At 30.8% G+C, this 20,232-nt stretch overlaps 1 protein-coding gene across 2 annotated transcripts in view; it reads left to right on the top strand.

The window, feature by feature from the left end:
* LOC106465072 (peroxisome proliferator-activated receptor gamma coactivator-related protein 1-like) overlaps positions 1-20,232 on the top strand; it is a 48,050-nt gene that overhangs the window by 20,669 nt on the left and 7,149 nt on the right. Inside the window, exons 4-9 of one of the 2 annotated variants that reach the window (XM_013925270.2) lie at positions 5,802-5,897; positions 6,877-7,486; positions 8,858-8,911; positions 13,017-13,059; positions 14,551-14,609; positions 18,534-19,479. In XM_013925270.2, coding sequence (XP_013780724.2) covers positions 5,802-5,897; positions 6,877-7,486; positions 8,858-8,911; positions 13,017-13,059; positions 14,551-14,609; positions 18,534-19,479 — 1,808 coding nt within the window. The remainder of the gene's footprint in view (positions 1-5,801; positions 5,898-6,876; positions 7,487-8,857; positions 8,912-13,016; positions 13,060-14,550; positions 14,610-18,533; positions 19,480-20,232) is intronic. The other variant, XM_022392883.1, reaches the window with a different exon arrangement.

Genomic DNA, 20,232 nt, shown 5'->3' on the forward strand with positions numbered 1-20,232 from the left:
TAATACATAAATATTACTTTGATGAATTTTTTTTTAAATTGAGTGGGGGTGCCATATGGAACTCTTACCAAATTTGTAATTATTATCCTTACTTGAATTTTAAAATTTGATAGTGATATTTCATTAGACTTTTTTACTACATATCAGTTTTAATTTGTCAAAGCTTGGAATAAAATATGTTAATGTTATGTGAAAATAGCTTATTTGCTTACATGACAGTGCTTTCTTTAAAAGTTTCTGTAATTGTTTGCTAGGCCCTCACACTGTGGGTTTTTATATTAATTTACATTGTGTACTTTAATTAGTGTTTGCTTTACATGTTTACAGAACCTAAGTCATCTGAATTTCTTACAAGAGTACCTGAAAGCTATAAAACCCTAGTTGTAAAGGTCTTGGAAGCTTTTTTTTTGTTTAGCTCTTGGAACTGTAAAGTGAATACGTCAGAAAAATCACTAAATTTATATTTTTATATCATAATTTTCCATTTCTTTTCAATTGTTAATAAAACCAGTTGTTTTAAAATATTAAATATATATCCAGTTGAATTGTCCTATGGTCAATCGCTATTGTAGGTTACAGCAGTTTAAAACATACTTTTTTGCATTGTGAATCAATTTCGAGAGCAGACATTTCATGCAAAATAGCCAATTATGGGGTGGCTGTGTTGGAAACCTTATTCAGAAGTTGAAGCCTTATTGAGGGCAATTTATATGACCAGTTAAGAGGTTAAAAGAAGAAAATTAGGAATGTATCTAAACATAAAATTGTTCAATTTACTCCATAACATTCCGTAAAGAATCTTATTTCAGTTGTAAAAGTTTGACTTGTAACTTGCCTATAAAGATATTGAAGGTGTTCAATTTATTACCGAAGGTATATTCTACTTACAGTGTCATGCTAACTTCATAGTTTGTTGGTATATGTGAAATGTTACTGTGTGTGTTACATAAAAATAAGTGTTATACATATACCCTTTTAATGTTTAATTTGTTATAATAAAAGTCAAAGTATAGAATTACATATAATTTTCATTTGTATTCTTACATTTACAGCTAATTAGTATCTCAATTTTAAATACTAATTAAACCTTGTTTGGAAATTGAAGTTCTTAAATTCATGCTTACTAATTTAGCTATTAAACACCATTTCAAGCATGATGGTACACTTCACTTAAATTTAAAAACCTCTGCATGTTTTGTGCAGAATTGAAGTTTTTGATTGAAGGTTTTGTAATTCTGTTGTGAAAAGCTAAAAACCCTTCGTAAATTCTTACAATTTTTACACGTTTCTTATAGTTTTATTCATTCAATTTCTGATGAAATATTATTTTTTTAGAAGAAAGTTTAACATTTTACTCTTTGTTTGAGTTTGTTTGCTGGAAGATTTTTGTTATAACTTGAATTTAATGTTGTGTATAGTGATTAAAAAGGTTCTTCATGTATATCACAATTAATAGACTTTTTTATGTATTTTACAAAATTTGTATGTATATAAGTTTGAAAACACATTTATCTTAAGGAGAATATTGTCAAGTAAATTGAACTTCTGTAATATATATAACTAATGTAGCCAACACCATTTTGTATTATTTTTATTTATGGCTATTAACACATAATGTCTTGGTGTATAAATAGTTAATCTATCATTCAAGGAAAAACATACCTTTTTTCTTTTTTCAAAATAGTATTTTGGGTTGCTTAAAAAACTGTTGAATGAGAAAATTCTGATTAAGAAGTTAGCACACAGGATCACTTACAAAAGTTGTAATGGTTTTTCAAACGAGACCCAAAACCTAAATGCTTTATTCTGCTGAAGAAGAATAGTGGACTATTCAAAACGCTCGAGTTTTGGGTCTCGTTTGAAAATCATTACTATGTTGAATGTGTGTTATTAATGAAAACTGAAATCTTTATGTGGAATTACCAATATATAGTTTTCTGAACTGTGTTAAGAAAAAGAAAAATGAACATTAGTTGTTTGATCTTTCAAAAAAGATGAGTTATTTGAAGTGGCTATTAAAAAATGTGTTATTTGAAGTGACTATTATTATAAAAGTTGATAACCTACTTTATGTATTTTAGTTTAATAAAAACGTTTATAAATGACATTTTGTTATATCTAATCGTAGATACATAGACTTGGATCATATAGTTTTGAGATTACTTCTGTTTTTGTATCCTCACGTGGGTTGAATAGAGCTTGATTTTCAGAATTAGTCACAGTTAAGTACAAAAGTTGTGTGTAATGCCATGTATGTGTTGGAAAGTGATTTACTATCAGTGCATGCCAAGTTACCAATATGAATAGTATACTTAGTAAGGAAGAAAACTTGATATTAGTTTAAGCCTACTTATCACTTTTAAGCACAGTGTATTGCAACTTTCATAATCTGCAGTTTTGTTGGGCTGTTGCTCCCCAGTACTGGTTGGTCGACTCTTATTCAAATAACAAACAGACTTAAAAACTCACAATTTTCAAATAATTATTATTTCATACACAATTCTATAAAAATGAGATTGTTTCCAGTCTCCAAATTATTAAAATACAATAACTTACTGTACAGGATAAAAAGTGGTAAAAAACCCTGATGAAACTGGAAAACAATATAATACACTCTACATGTTTCAACGTATATACTACTGTGCCATCCTCAGGAGTGTAATGTTTTGCAAAAATAACACTTATTTATACAGTTATCAAAACACCAATTTACATATTAAAGAATTTCACGCCATCTGTTGACAACATTTCCATCATCCTTATTCAGTAATTTAAATTTACTTTTTTTACATTTAATTATCTCAAAAAAAAGAAAAAAAAGAAACAGACTACATATTTCTGTTTAAAGTTTTCTTCCTAATATGGATAGCTATGTGCAGTTTGTGTCTGTTGTTTTCAAGTCAGGTAGTCTTACCTTTGATATATTGTAGGCTTTTCCTTGTTGAGTTTACTCTCATGCTGTCAACAAACATGACTCAAAATTCTGAATGTTCTTAAGGCATTGCAAAGCATGTGTCACATACCCATAAATTCCCAATCTTCCATCTTCCACCCAAGTTATTGAATATTTATCAGTAAGCTCTGCTTTCCCACCATAAATCAGGTTTTCTTGTTGTGCTGTTAACTTCACTCACTATGAATTATTTTGTCACATTATTCACTTCCGTGAATGTTTCCACCAGTAGTAGAAGTTTTAAAACTTCTCTGGAGTCCTTACTCATATAGACTTCCTCTAACGTGCAGAGGTCTTCTGGTAGTATTGTCGGTCCTTATTGATAAATGTACTCAAGTGTTACTTCCGTATTGCTTGCTGGTGCCCCTGGCACGTTTTCACATTCATGGGGTTACTCAGTGGTGGAACATTCATGTTTTTTTAATTCTTAAAATAATAATTAAATGATTTTTTGTTATGCCTATTGACCTTAATTATCAGAATTTGTCAGCTAGCTCTAATTTTGAAGCAGGGTCTTCTGCTGGTGTGATTTCTATTTCCTTGGGTATGTTCTATTTTAAGTCTTGAACTATTTTTTGTCATGTTGAATGATTCTTTTTCTAATCTTTATATTTTTAACCTTCTGATTTTTGGTTCACTACTGTTTTGCTCAATTCTTCTTACTTGAACCTCAAACGTTTTTTCTTGGGGGGGGGGGGTCTTCTAAAAGCATGGTCTCCTACTTGACCTGTTGTCAGTTTCCTACCCTACATGCTATAATATTTTTATTTGGAAACTTTCTTCTGAATATCAGCTGCCCTCATTCTTATGATTCTTGTAGTGAGTACTAAAAAAACAATTACCTTACAGTGTTCCTTTGCCTGTAATTTATTCTTTATAAGGTACTCATTGCTGTTACTTCCACCCAATCTGAAATTTTCAGCTTATATTAAAAAAGCTTATTTCCTGCATCATTTGCATTTGAGGTTCTAGCTTTTTGTTTTACTTCTGGTAGTAATTCATGTCGAGACAACCAGAAAGTTTTCATCTTTCCATTTTGCTTCCTTTGTCTGGTACTTGGTCAGAATCGGTACTTTTATTTGTTCCATTTGAGGTATTTCTTGTAGAATGGTTCCTCTCACAGAGCAGAGAGTTAGGTTCACTAACTGGAAGATACCAGACTAATGGAGTGTGACTAATTATCCTTCCTATCTCCAGTTGTGATTGACTGGAAGAAGGAGACAAAACAGAAAGGTGCACATGGACAAAAAATGTTTATTTAACCTACAAAACAATGTAATTAGAAAAACAAAAAGAGGCAGGTGTTTAGTGGTACATGTCAAACTGATACAGATGAGGTGAAGAACTTATTCAAAAGCTCTTTTCAGCTTGGTGTGTCCTTTGTGCAAGTTAAGCTACGACTCCCAGCTTTTACAGAAAATAACCAATACAAATCAGTCCAACAAAACTCTCAAGTTAAAGTTAAATACTGTACTGTGAAAAGGTTACAAAAGTTGTGGTTACTAAAAAAATGCAGTAAAAGTTACTCTTATAAACTATGAAAACTGCCAGAGTTTACTCATATTGTCCTGAGTGAATGAAGCTGTAAATATAACTACAAATGACAGGGGCAAACATGAATTCATATTCACAAATAAAAGAACTAACAAAGCCAGGTTTGCACACTAACAAATCCCACAATCATAATTTTTGTTCACAGTGAATTTAAGTTCTAGGGCATGGCTGATTTCTATTTCTGGATATCACTTATTAGTCCCCTGCAAGAAATGTGGCTAATTGCTAGTTAGCGAACCCACATCTTTTATGCTCTTAAAACAAGCAAAGTTAAAATGTTAGTTGAGCAAATCTTCATGTCCTTAGTGGAAACTCTGAAAACCACAATAATTTAAAAAAAAATTACTTTTTTTTTTTAACTAAGGAGGAAAGCAGGCATGTATTACCAACTTGTATTACATTTTTAATCTTACTGAGCAGCCAAAAGTAGACTTTTTTGTTCTGGAAGAATATCCTATTTGGATTACTGGGGATCATCTCAAATCATTGCAGATGCTTGGAGCTCTGTTTAAATTGTAATTGCTGGTTTATTACTCACAAACAACAGATGTTTAAGCTCAGATTAAGATTTAGCAGATTGTAACTTTTGGTTCATTATTCATATATATTATTATTTTAATTTTCCTTCTGTTCCACTCACAAGATCTGGATCATAAAGATATGTTCCTTTGGTGTAACACAATATAATAATGGTAGCAAATTCTTTCAGATACATTTGTGCTTATAAGCAATAGGTATGAAAAAAAAAGAATTAATACACAGTTGTTGTTGTTGAAAGCATATATGTTTCAAAGTAAAATACTTACCTGTAATAATAAAAGAGTTGTGTAAGAAATAAAACTAACTTAAGTAGTTATTTATTTATACTTTCAAAAAAGAGAAATGGATCTTGTATGCTGTTCAAGGTAAAATTGGTGTCACATATATATTGAATACGAACAACAGTTTCATGTGACTAGTAAAATTGTGTGTATATTTTCATTTTGGATATAGAGTGTGAAATATAAAAATGTTCAGTTTATTTACATGTGAAGGTAGTTTACTATATAAGCATGAAACATCTTTTTAGGTTTTATAATCTTATTTAATGACTGGTATTGTTTAAGTTTCCATTTTGAAAAAAAAAGTCAGTCGGCTATAATCTTCGTTTACTTCCATTTGTATTTCAACAGATGTGATAAAAAAGCTTATGTTCCTGGAAGTTCATTCATCAATGTTATCGTCTAGAATTATTTTTCAGCCCCATTGAATGATTTTCAGATTTTTACATCAGATTGTTTATTTTTTTTATCAGCATTTAACACCAGAGGGAGACCCTGAATTACAAGATTTCATTTGTGACATGAGCACCCTGTTACCTGAGGTGTGCTCTGAAAGAATTACAAAATGGGTAATAGTTTAATTGAAAACACACTCTTATTTTCTCCACTGTTTTACAAAACTTTCAAACTTCTTTATGTTTAGATGTTGTTTACAAGTACATAGACTATTGAGAAAGTTAACTGCACATACATATGTAATAACAGGATCTCCAATATTTGTGTGTATTAACAATTTCATAAAAAAAGTAGTCTCTCTTATATATGTACGTTTGTATGTTTTATATATATATATATATATCCTTATTTATGTTAATGACATAATTTGTTGTTTTTTACTGCCTGTAAACAACTATTATTAAAAATCCACATTAAATATTCATTAAATATATTCTGATATTTTAAATAAATTTCAATAAAATCATGCAACAGATTTTGTCAAATGAGTTGACTAGTTATTAGTTCTTGTTTTTTTTGTATTTCTTCAGAATACTTTATAAGTATTTCTTTGTTAAAAGCATATTTCATTATTTATTATATTATGGTTGATTTTAATATTAATTTAAAAGCGAACTTGGATTTAAATTCATCCTTTAATTTGTAAATCCACCACTAGGTTACTCTGATTTTTCATTGAATCTTTTATTGTTTAATACAATATTTAATAGAGAATACTGCATGATGTTTTATAAATTTTCCTAAAAATAAAACATTTCACAAAAATGTACTTTTTTTGGCTAGCCATTTAATTCTCTGAATTTATAAAGATAATGAAAGGTCATAGATATTTACTAAGAATATTGAATAGAAACATAGGATTATTGTAACATAAAATTCGTGGGTTCTGAAATGTGCATTTGATGACACTTGTTTTTGCATATTTTAGACTGAAACTATCTTTGCACGTGTTGTTTATTTTTGCATTACATTTAACAAATTGAGACTTTGTGACCTTAAATATTGTATTTCTTTTTGTTTATTAAAAATAAGAATGTTATATTAAGAAGATTTGATATAATTGTTAACTCAGATTATATTTTTAATTTCTAGTCAGACTTAGTTAATGCACTTCAGATGTCACCACAAAAATACCCCAAGCATCAGGAGCCATCAGAATATTTGAAGCTCTCAAAGCTATTACCAGACCATCTAAACTTACTCAGTGGACCATTACTGGAAGATGATGAAGATTGGCAAACATTACTTTCACCTCATTACCATGATCTTCCTACAACTAGCAATTCAAAACTTTTGAAGAAACAAGACACAAGAGCTACACCTTTTGATGAGACCAAAGAGTCAATAGCTAATCTTTTCCAGCATTACAAGTTCACCGATTACAGTCAGAAGAAACCCCCTGATCCTGGGCCTGCCATTTCATCACTGAGAACCTGTAGTGATTTGTCTAACACGGGTTTCGAAGGTAGCGAGTCAGATGAAGAGATAGATGTTGTTACCGTGGATGAAGATGATAAAGACAGTTGCCGAGCAAAACTTCTTAATGATGATTGCTCAGCAGCTCGCTGTAATCCTGTTACAAAAGTTTGGTTTAGCAAGCATGTAATTCAATTAAATGCCTTGAAAAATCTTTCAACCCATCTAGAACAGAATACCTTGGAAAACTGCCAAAGTACAGAATTTTTAAATCTCCCAAAACCAGGTACATAGCACAAAAGATGTTTTTAATAAGGTGTATTTGATTTGTAACATATTTACTAAAAATGGTGCTTATGTTATTTTAAAACTGTCTCATATGCTATTGATGTTATGATGGGTGAGTGTGTATCTTTGTTCTTTGCTGGGTAGGAAATTAAAATGTATCTTCTCCAGTACCTAGTACTTCTGAGATTTTGTCGACTGACATAAATTTTCAACCCACAATCTGTTATTAGTAAAAAACAATTATGTTCTTGGGAGTTCATTCATCAGTGTTATTGTCTTGAATTATATTTCAGCCCCATTTTACTGAACAAAACATCTTGCGATTCAACTTCCCCGGTTGTCCAACAAAATTACAGAAATTACCAAATGAACAGTTAGGTTAACTCATTGGCTATTTTTAATAAGGCACTTTTTTGTGTTAACTAAAACCTATTTGGTAACTATACATTTGACCACTACTGGGAACTCCTTTAGTATCTGACCCATGTTACTGATGATACAGATTATCAATGACATGATCTAAGAATACATTTTGAAGAATAATGACCAGATATCCAATAATTTAAGCCCATATCTGGCCTAACGTCAGTGGAAGATGTTGACATTAAATCTAATGTTCCAACTCCGCACAGAAATTTGCAATGGGATTTAGATTCAGTGTTTGAACTGTTAGGGGGGAGGGAGGATCTGTCAGAAGAATATTCACCACACCTTCACTTGTAACCTTAACTGTATGTACAATACAACTTTCAATCTGTCTCTTGTGAGGTTTCCTTCATATTGTGGCCATTTCATTATTGCAGAATATGGTGAATCTGGAATCTTCTGACCATGTGATTACTCTTACATAATACCAGTGAAATTTACAATGGGTTCATGTATTAAATGAAAAAGATCGGCTGGTTATAAACCTGTTGTAAGTTTCATTGTTATCATGTGAAAACATCTCTGTATGACATAAACCCTTCACTTTTTTTTACTTTGTATATATTGATTTTGTATATTTAGCTGTATATCATACCTGAACACAGACCAGTGTTCTGAACATAAAATAATTTTCATTGTGCTTATGAATCATTCTTGTTCATTTACTGTTATCGCATAGACAAACTTGGAGGGGGGTTTCTTTATTAAGATCTTTGCTGTTACTATTATATTGGCTGGATTGTTTCAACCTGTTGCAGTAACAAAGACCATAAGCTGTACATTTCAGAAAGGGATTGTGCTCAAGACTTTATACGTATCTCTTAACTATTGAGAACTTTAGTTCTGTTAATAGTAATATGTGTTTTAAGATAAATCTAATTAAAATGTAATTACTAATGTTGAAGACTTGTATCAAACATCTGTGATACTTTGATTTTTATAGCCCTTGAAGCCACAGACATGAACAGTTTGTTAGAGCAGTTCGAAGCTTCTGCAGGTAAGAGGGTGAACCAATTGTCATTTGTTTTCACACTTATTGGATTTTACTGGCTTCTCGTGATTGGAAAAGAGTGATTTAAAAACTACTAGTTTTGTTTGGTTGTTGTCATAAAAAAATTCACCATTAGAGCACTGGTGATAGTTTACAGTGTTTTATTGTCTTGTATATAAAGAAAATTTAGTTAAAACCGTATTACATAGTTAGATTTCATTAACATATGTACGAGGTGTGTCGATAAGGCTACTGCCACATTGTTGTACAGAACTATGCACCTTGTCATAAACATTTTGTAAAGTTTTGGTATATTTCAAGTTCCAACAATATGTAATCATTTTTCCAGATATATTAAATTTAGATACCAAATAAATCTAAATTACCCTTGGTCCTTTTTAGAAAGGCTGTGGATTGTAAGAGAAAATTAGTTACTTATCATAAACAGCCTCAGGGTCATAACAGTTTACATCTATTGTCATTAAATTTATTGTTCTTTTGAGGTTATGAATATGGGCTGGGATTCTTTTAGTAGGTGTATGTGACTTGTTGGAAATAACTGTCAACAATAAATGGACAGCACACAATCCACTTGTTTTAAAATAATTTATTCAGTGCAAAACAAACGTATGTACACGAATTCTTTACACTATAGGATATCACAGTTATACGTAAAGCTTTAAACAATTATCTTTCTTGTCAAAAGTCCACACAGGCTGGTTCAGATACTTTAGAACCCAATTGACAAGACGAATTATTTTTCTCAACTCTGTTTATTACTGCACAATCTGCCACATGTAAATACAGAACTTTAGATAATTGTCTTCTTTTCGTCAAAGTCCACATAGATGGGTTCAATTACTTTAGAACACCCTTTGACAAGACAAATTATTCTCCTTATCTCTATTAAACTGTGAAACTCACTTTAAATATCACCTAGTACGGCTAAACTAACAATCAGATAGTCTAATTTTACTTTCACCAACATAATGTACTGTGACCTTACTTCTTCCTGTATCTGCACATATTTATAACATGCAGCAAAAATATCTAGAAATCTTTAGGGCAACAATATTGCACGTTGTGAGAAAAACTTGGAAGCTTCAATACAGTATTAACAATATCAACATCAACAATATTACTAAAGCCTGGTACAACAATTGAACTACACACACTATGTACAACTTACCAAGTTATGTAACCAAACATGTCATAACTATTGCCTTTAAAATAATCAACCTTTAACACACTTGTTATGAAAACTAAATAATCATTAAATATTAGATCACTAAATAACTCTTATACTAAACAGTCTTGTATATCCAACAGTTCTGTTGATCTTTGGGCTATGAGTAACAAAGCTAAAAATCATCTGGGAACAAAAAGCTCATCAAAGTGTTGAATTACATCATGTACTAGCTTTTTGTGTGCATACCTTGCTTAAGAAATGTTTTTATTTAACTTTTTTCCACTTATGTTTTCTTATCTGTCCTAATAACTTTCTGATTTTTGCATTTTAGTTGCTTTGATACCAATAAATAAAACAAAATACTTAAAAACATGAAATTTAGTACTTCATATGGGTCTTGTATTTTGTTTTCCAATTCAAATCAAAATATTAATAAAATTTAACCCTAATTTGTGCTAATTATTGTTTTTACTAATTTTTTTTTAAATATTAAATTTAGAACACAAAATAATAATGTGCATAAAGAGTACACTGTCCTCTAACTATTATAATTTAACTAAGCTGTAAGTGCTTTAAAATAATTCCTTTAAATGGTTGAGCTGATCATGGTAATAGTAACTTTCAATCTGAAGGCCAAATAAAATTAGCTAGCCTTCTGCATAAGTCAGTAAATTAAAACCTTTTCAATTGGTTATAAATAAAGTTATAGCAAATGTCGGAGAGAATTACTGATATTTTTCAAAAGATACTATTTAATAGGAGGGCATGGTATGTGTGTTGGACTTTCTGGTTTATATCTAAGTAAGGCAAGATGATTGGAAAGATAGATAATATTCTAGCATTATCTATATTATAAATTTGTAATTTTCATTAAAAATCAGAAGCTCAAATAATGATGGAAAGAATATCGATAATGTGCAATTTAAAGTGAACATGTATCGTGATACAGAAAAGTGACAATTGAAAATTTATTTAAATACTTCTTTTTGAAATTAAAACATTAATATTTGATTTATTAACTGTGCTTTGTTGTCAAATTCATTGATATTAAAGTAGTTTAAATTTTGAATGTAACCGTAAAAAATGTCGTAATATACACACTTTTACCAGTCAACATCCAGAGGGTTAAATGGCTTATTTATAATTTGCTGTTACTATTAAAATAATTAGAATGTTTATTTTATCATGATTAGTAAAGTTTCTGTGGTTTTCTAAGAGTGATTTCCTAAGTGCTATGTGACATTTCATTCTGTTTTGCACTAATGTTAAACCTATCAATTCTCTAGTTGTCCTCAGGCATCTTGCTAAACACATTTTTGGTATAAGTATACATGTACAGCTCAAATATATACACTGCAAATAAACAAATAGCCAAAATGGAATACTAGTAATACTAAAACTTCTCAAGGTTATTGTATGTTGGTAAAGCTAGCTGACTAATAAGTGGTCAGACAAATTAGAAAGATACTTTTCGTATTCATTGTCATTTAGAACGTTGAGTTTTATATGATTATAGGAGGACCCATATCCTTAGCCCATTTCTCATGAGATGATTACTGTTGGAGAAATAAATTAATCATCTTTCGTGTATAAAGTTCAGTTAAATTGCATCTGCTTCATTGTTTCATTAAAAGGAAAAAAAATTCCTAGGGATACTTTATAAAATATATAAGCACTTTTTTGTTTAAAAAATGCAGTTACAAAACTGCCTGAGTACTTGAGTGAAAACATCTTCAGGGGTGCTTTTTTTTTCTTCTTTTTTTCAAAATAGAAATGTGGCTGATTTATTAGTCTTATGTTCATAATGCAAATTGCCATCAGGTTCTTGTAATCCAGGATCCATATTAGAAATCTTGCACTATTTAACTCTTGACTACAGAGTTGGATGTATTGCACCCAGCACATAACCACCAAAGTAACCATGAGACTCATACTATAGTGTACATGTATTTTTAAGAACTTTTGCAGATTATCAATGATTATTACAAAGCTTTCCTACACAAACTATCATGTAAGTACTACGCAACAGTAAGTACTTTAGGAAGACTGACAGAATTACATAGTTCAATTTATACTTTTGATTGGTTATGAACATGTAAACAAGCATTTTCAAAAGAGGAAGAAGGGTAGAGCTGCTGTGGTGGGTTTGCTAAATGTAATGATATTTCATCAAAGAGAAAAGTTGGGAGGTTCTTATTTTAGCTTTTTATTGGTGATTTGAGTTTTTATTTGTTAAGATATGTAGACTTCATTTTTTTTGATGCACACAATACAATCTGAGCAAACACAGAAGAAGATGTGTTCATGTGACACAGAAAAAATTGATATTTAGCATTTTTTTAACATTTAATTTTGAATTAAGAAATTACAAACTACAATTTGATTTCATATTTATGGACATATATTTATAAAATAGTTGTGTAATAAAATTTTGAATGTAAGTCTACAAAACGTGATGACATGAGCTCCAACCCCGACCAGTATGGAAAGGGTTAAAGTTTTATAAGTTAGTCCCTATGGCAATGGTTATCTCATAGAGATTTGTGCTGTGAAAGACTTTATGCTAATACTAAACAAACTTTTTTATATTAAGATTTTTTTATAGTTTGATTCACATACTCAAACTTATACTGAAAAATTGATGTATGTATAATTAATCTTTCATAGACATAATTTTAGCTAACCTATAAAATCATCTTATATGTAGAAAAATATAAATGTTGAGGTCGTGGAAGTTACAATTGTTTGTTATAAACTCTAGTCATACATGTTATGGGGTAATAACTGTTTTTAGATTGTAAAGTTTTATACCAATGTTGCTTAATTTAAGTTTTCTATACAAACATGTTTTTCGAAATTTTAAATATTTAATTGTGAAAATGGATTATGTTTATATATTACTATGATTTTCTTTATTTTTAGATATTAACAGTTCCTTACAACATGCTCAGATTGTGCCTATAGCGTAAGTATCTTTCCAATTTCAGTTTAAAATGTACTTTACAGACACATGGTTTGAACATCTTTGAGTTTATAGTAACTGTTTGTCTATATTCATATACTACTATGCTGTGTGCTAAAATAAGTATAAGAAATACTCGTTCGCTCAGTGGGATAGCAGTGGGTTTATGAACTTACAAAGCCAAAATCTGGGGTTCAATTCTCTGTGGTGGACACGGAGGATGGCCAAATATGGCTTTGCTATAAAAACAACCAAAACAAACTAAGAAACATTTGTAAATTAATTTATTTTTCTTCCAAAATACAACCAGTGAAGATTTATTTCTAATGCCATATCTGTTTGGTTAACCATTATGACAAATACAAAATCTGAAATATTTGAGGAAAGTAAGTTTTTTTTTAATTCTTTAATTTCTTATTGACTTGTTCACAATTAGCAGTGATTAGTTGTGAAATGATTAATCAGAATAATTGAAGATTGGTTGTTAGAGTGTAAGATTTTCCTAATTGATTAAAATATCATTCATTGATATTTTATTTTTGTGTTCCTGTTACATCCTTTTCTTCTGAACTTCACTGCAAGAATTATCAGAGGTAACTAAAATGGGCCTATTGGTTTACAGTAAACCCAGCCAAACTCTGATTTTGTTAGACAGTTAAAAGCCTCAAACAGTTCTCAGAATTTATTCTATCTGAAATGAAACTGGAATAAGCATATCATTTGAAAATCGTAAAGTAAAAGTTGATGATTGTAAGTAGATATTTTAAGCCATGAATTTTTCATGTTTCTTTGCTATGAATGTACCCTGGACAGTAAAATATATAGAGATACAAAAAAATTTCCAAAAAAACACACTAATTTGCTAAACAATTATAACCAATCATTAATTGTTTATGGTGAATCAGTCATTGATCTTAACATTTCAATTAGTTCCTAACACTAGCAATAAGTTATTTATGAACCAAGAGTGTTTAATGAATAGAAGTTATATAAATTTCAAATTTTGCAGTTTCTGATTAGCATACGTGCTAATCAAATCTACCCACCTTTTATTTTTTCAGGGTGTTGGTTTGTTAAACATCCTTATTAAAATTTATGGCATAAAAAACCACTTTTTCTTTTTCCATCAGTCAGTATTAGGCTTAGCATTTCAGTTTTTATAATAATTTCTGAAACCTGAGAAACAATTTAAAGATGAGAATTTTATATTGTATTTTTATAGTTAAATTATATAGCTATATTAAGTAATTTTCCTGATACTAATAATGATTAGATTAAACTTGTGCTTTTAAATTCTTGCTTGTATTTTCTACTAAATTTCAAAGTTGATGTGCAAAAGGAAATGTTGCTTTATCGATTTATTCATGTGAAGATTAAAATCATCAGAAAAAAATTATTATATATATTGATTTGTAATTAATTTCTTAAAAATATTAATATTTAGAGTTTGTTGTTTTCATTGCTTCACAATAGTTTTTGCACTTTGTTTTCCAGTGATGTTGAAGCCTATAGTGATACAGCTTCACCATCTTCAAGAAAAATCATGTCCAGAGGTAAGCTAGTTGAAGAAAGACTAGGCATGATAATACATAAACTGAAATTGAAATATCAAAGTCTATTGTTTGATAACGTGTATCTGTAAAGGTGGGATTTTTATAGCAGAATGTTTTAGTTATGAGCAGTGGTTAATAATCACTCAATTTTTTTTTACAATAACTCCTGTTTCATTTTGTTTTCTTGACTCCAGGCTTATAGCTGTATTATTTCCAGTAATATTTGGAATCTCTGTTCATTTCTTAATGTATTGGTTTAGCTTCAGTTTTTTTATATTGCTGGTGTTGCAAGCTCATTTCATTCTGACCGAGTCTCGGTAGTTCTTCCTTCATTCTGACCGAGCCTCCGTAGTTCTTCCTTCATTGGTTATCAGTACTTTAGTTTGTTTTAAGAAAATGTATTTCTTTATTATTTCAACTCTGGAAAATGTAGTCAATACAACAAATATTCAGTGCATATGAATGTATTGGGGGGGGGGGATATTTTCCCTGCAGTTGAGGTTTACAACTTCATTTATAATATCTTTGCATTTTTTCCATCCACATCTCTTTTTACCGCAGAGGAATTTTTCCTTTGATGAAATGGCAATAAGTTCAGTTGTGTAATGCCTCCTTCAGACTTAGATTGACTTTACTTTCACTGACTTTCAAAAATGACATTCTGGATAAAATCTCTTTCTCTATGGTGCTCCTGTTTTTCCTTTACATACTCATGCATTTGAAAAGATATGTATCAGCCTTGCAGGATTTTCTGCTACTTCCTGTCAGAAGAACTTAATATAAGTTTTGATTATATAGTGTAGTACTGTGGATTTCCTGATCACCAACCTTGTTTCTCATCTGATAAACTACTAAAAAAAGATGACCTGTTTATCATTATAATTCCTTTTAGTCATTATATAATAACCTATTATAGATTATCAGCTGGCCATCGCAATTGTTCATTATATAATAACCTGTTATGGAGAATGACATGGTCATAACCATTGCATGTTATGTAATAACCTGTTATGGAGAATGACATGGTCATAACCATTTTTTGTTGTGTAATAACCTTCTAAGGAGAATGACATGGTCATAACCATTGTTTGTTATGTAATAACCTGTTATGGAGAATGACATGGTCATAACCATTGTTTGTTATGTAATAACCTGGTAGGGAGAATCACGTGGTCATAACCATTGTTTGTTATGTAATAACCTGTTATGGAGAATGACATGGTCATAACCATTGTTTGTTATGTAATAACCTGGTAGGGAGAATCACGTGGTCATAACCATTGTTTGTTATGTAATAACCTGCTAAGGAGAATGACATGGTCATAACCATTTCTTGTTTTGAAATAGCCTGCTAGTGAGAATGAAATGGTCATAACTAGGGATGCACGGGTATAAACTTTGGCCGATACTAGGTCCAGGTACCCAGTCACTCAGATTTGGCTTGAGCTGGGTATCAAACGAGACCAGGTTCTCCCTATGCCCCCCCCCCCAAAAAAAAATTATATCTATTTCCATCATGTATAGTAAAGTTTTTGAGAAACTACAGTATATTTGGATTTTAATTTTGTGCAAAGCCACATGAAGACTATCTGTGATAGCCATTCCTAATTTTGAAATGGTAGACTAGAGGGAAGGCAGATGGTCAACACCAAGACTATATGTGCTAGCCATCCCTAATTTTGAAGTGGTGGACTAGAGGGAAGGCAGATGGTCAACACCACCCACTGCCAACGTTTGGGTTGCTCTTTACCAATGAATAGTAGTAATGCTTGAAGACGGCTTGAATGGGTAATGAAGAAAACCTTTAATATAAGTTTAACATAACAGCAAATGTACAATGTTTTGACAGGGTTTGTCATCATCAGGTACAAAATTTTTCTATCTCCTTTCTTTCTTGTGATTGGTAAATAAAAGTATCTGTTTCTACCTGGGAGTTGCAATGTTTTCCATTATTTTGTTTAGGCAAAGTACCAGTGTTTCTTATGATACAATTATATGAATCAACCCATTTTACTTCAGCTCAACTTTAAACCCACAACATTCAAAATCTACCACAGAGCACTGAGTTCTCCCGAAGAACTTTCTTCAAAGGTGTAAATTTTTCTTGTGCACAAATTTCTGTCACCTCCTTTCATTTCCAGTCTCTTTTTATATGTTTGAGATTTTCTCAGTGATGAAATGAAACAGTTTTCTCTTAAAAATACACCGTTACTTTTGTTTGATTAAAGTTGCATATTCTACTGCTGCTTAATATACTTTATGCCAGAAGAGAGGTGCTAATTAGTGCATTCTTTTAAAATTACATTAATAAAAGTAAATCTTGTAATCACCATAGTATAACATTGAAGTGTTTGTTTGTTTTTCTTCCTTTGTTGATGAATTTTTCCTGGTAAAAATAAGCTAATAACACCTTTCTGTAGTAAAGAAAATATATCTGATCAGAAAAACTGACTCTCTGTAGCCTGAGATAGTTTAAAATCACTTGATAACTGACTACCAGATGCATACCTATTTAAGTGCAAACTATTTCTGAGGTTCCTTAAACCACTAAAAGAACAATAAAACTTTCTTTAGATACATTCCTTGTGAAGTATTAATTAGTGTATAATATCATGAAGGATCCATCTTTGTGTATAGCTTTTTCTGTGAAATCTAATATAAATTGAAAGAAACCAATACTGATTTGTTGCTAGGTATGTACACACATACAGGTTGATTTTACCAAACAGGAATGTTACTGATTTGGCTCACTGAATTTGTCACTGTTACTGAGCAGAACAAGTTACCCATTGAATAAGATTCTAAAATCCTGTTCTTCTTTCGTTAGTTACTTTTATTATTCAATCTACAAATACAGGAACCTTTTATTTTATGTAAGAATCTAGAGAAGGTAAAAAATTTAGACAAGCCAACAATAACTGAATTGGAGAAGAAATATTTCCATCGATTTTCTCATCCACACTTCTGACTAAAATTAGTTGGGAGGAGCCGAAAGAGTACTGTGTTAGGTTTGGAAATCTACCATTTGTTTTGGTCAAAATGGAACTAGTAAAGAAAAGTAAAAAAATAATGGCACTTTTTTGTTTCATCTCATACTTGAGTGATGTTTTTAATACACCTACTTAGTGACTTGGTTGACAAGTATGCTACTGGTGATGATCATTAGTGTATGGGAAAAGTTAGAGGGAAAGATTTGTCAATTCTCAGAACTCACAAAATTTTCTGCTCCAAATCCTGAACACATAATTACTCTGTAAGTTTTTAGATACGGTGCAGTGGTCAGAATGAAATTTGTTTCTTAGTATAACAACTACTACATTAGATTGTTTTGGTAATGCTACAACATGATTGAATTATTAGCTAATTGTGGTAAATATGTTGTATTAGATCTAACTTGCATTTTTTTTCTTTCTCTGGTCAGTAGTTCAAAAGTAGGGATGGCAGCAGATAGCCTGGGTATTGTTGCCATAAATACAGATTAAAATGACATTTCTTTAGAAACATCAGAAATGCATTACTACAGTGAGACCATCTTTGGGATATATGGCTCCTAACTTTTGATTTTAGTTGTGCATGCACTGGAAAAAATGATTAGTATATGATATTCATAAGAAAACATATACATCAAATAAAACATAGAATTACAAACATGTTTGATGCATGTAGGAGTTGTACATACATGTAGATTATTATCCTGGTGTATGGTGTATTAGTAAGCTTCGATTGTACATTTTTACGATCATGTGTTTTTTCGATAGGTTTATCAGTTTAATGGATGACTTCCTAACGTAAGCCTTTCAAATGTGACATTAATTGTAAAGTTTATGGAATTTTGTTTTTCATTTACCAAAGTTTATATTAATGATATTATTATACAGTTTTCTGTGTATAAAAAATTAAGCATACATATTATAACATTTTCAGATTCTTCTCCCTCCTCCATAATCGATAGAATTAAATCATCGACACTAAACAAGAAAGGTATTGTGCTCATAAAACCAGAAGATGCTGTACAAAGTAAGAAATCAAATAAAGGGCCTAATTCTCAGTCAAAACATCAGCAACCTGCTGTGACAGAAGTTAGAGGACCTTCATCTGATAGTCAAAATCCTGTTAGCTTCTATAATGCTTTGGATCATGATTATTGTGGTGTTTCTAAAATCCCAGACTATTTAATTCAATTATCTCCTCCAAAAAACAGTTTTGGTAGTACAGTGAAAGGTTCTACTGAACCTTCGGTACAAGTAGTTAGACCTTTTCAGAAGACTTCTGAAATAGAAAATGAAAGTTTGATCCCAAACCAACCTGATACAACTAAGATGTGTGAGAAATTACCTGTTTGCTTAAAAGATGTTTCACATGACAGTGTTTGTAAAAAGACAGGGGAGGAATCTCTCTCTGAACTTCCCGGTGACAACAGTGTTCAAATAGAAAAAGAAGCAGATGGTACCAGTGTTTACACAAAGAAAGATAGCAGTTGTCAAAAACGTACATCTGTTGGTAAGCCTGTTAGATCAAGGTCAAGATCCAGGTCCAGGAGAAAATCTAATAATAGAAGTTCTAGCTCTTCTACATCCCCAGTAAACAGAAGACACCAGAAAAATCGGCCACAATCTTCTCGTTCACCATCTCATTCCTCAGTTAATAGTAGATGTAGTAGATCATGGAGTCATTCCCGAAGTCGAAGCAGCAGCTACTCAAGCAGGAACAGAAGTCGTTCTCCATCACCTGTGAAGTACAGAAGGAGATGCTCCAGGTCAAGAAACTCCCGCTATCATAAGTCGAGGTCACATTTTCAATCTCAACATTGGGGGTACCGTAGATTTTACCGAAGATCTAGATCTCGTTCTCCACGCAAGTGCTATGTGAGGTAAGTACATCAAATATCCGAATTATTTAAATTAAAAGAACTTGTAAGCAAAAACATGAAAGATTTAAGTTTTGTAAAAGAAACGTTTGACATGTTTGATGGGTTAAAAAAACACTCTAGATTAGTGGTACAGTTTATGGTACATGTTTTACTTCTCTAAGTGATACTCAGGGTTTGTAAATTACAACTCCGTAAAATATTAATTATAAATTTTTTTGTCATTTGGATTGTTAATCCTCACCTAGAGATTTCAGTTTTAATTATTTTTCTCCATAAACAAAAAAATAAAATCTATTAATGTAATGTTGTAATATTTTTTCTGTACTTGTCCTATCCCATTTTTATTACAATTAATCATAACACTAGTGAAACCATCAAAACAGTTATCTTTGTGCTTGCTTAGTTAGCTGTAGCAGCTTAGTTTAGACTGATGGTTATTTATGTATTCGTCCTCTTTTATTTATTGATTTTATCTGTAATGGGCTCCTGCCTCCCTAGTCTTAGTTTCATGTTTTGTCAAAGGGAAAGGATTTTTCTACTTCATTAAACTTATTTTTCATTTCGATAATGTGTGTGTTACCTATAGGACAATTTAGTAGAGTTTTGTCATTACTTGTTTTCTGAAACTGATGAATTCATACCAGTAGTTTAATATTTTTGAAACATCTGTTTTAGTGGCTTGATATAGAGTTTCTTCCTCTTTTTTATATATATATATATATATATATATATATATGTGTGTGTGTGTGTGTG

This window comes from Limulus polyphemus, unplaced genomic scaffold (genome assembly GCF_000517525.1).
Source record: "Limulus polyphemus unplaced genomic scaffold, Limulus_polyphemus-2.1.2 Scaffold1827, whole genome shotgun sequence".
Taxonomy (NCBI): Eukaryota; Metazoa; Arthropoda; class Merostomata; order Xiphosura; family Limulidae; genus Limulus; species Limulus polyphemus.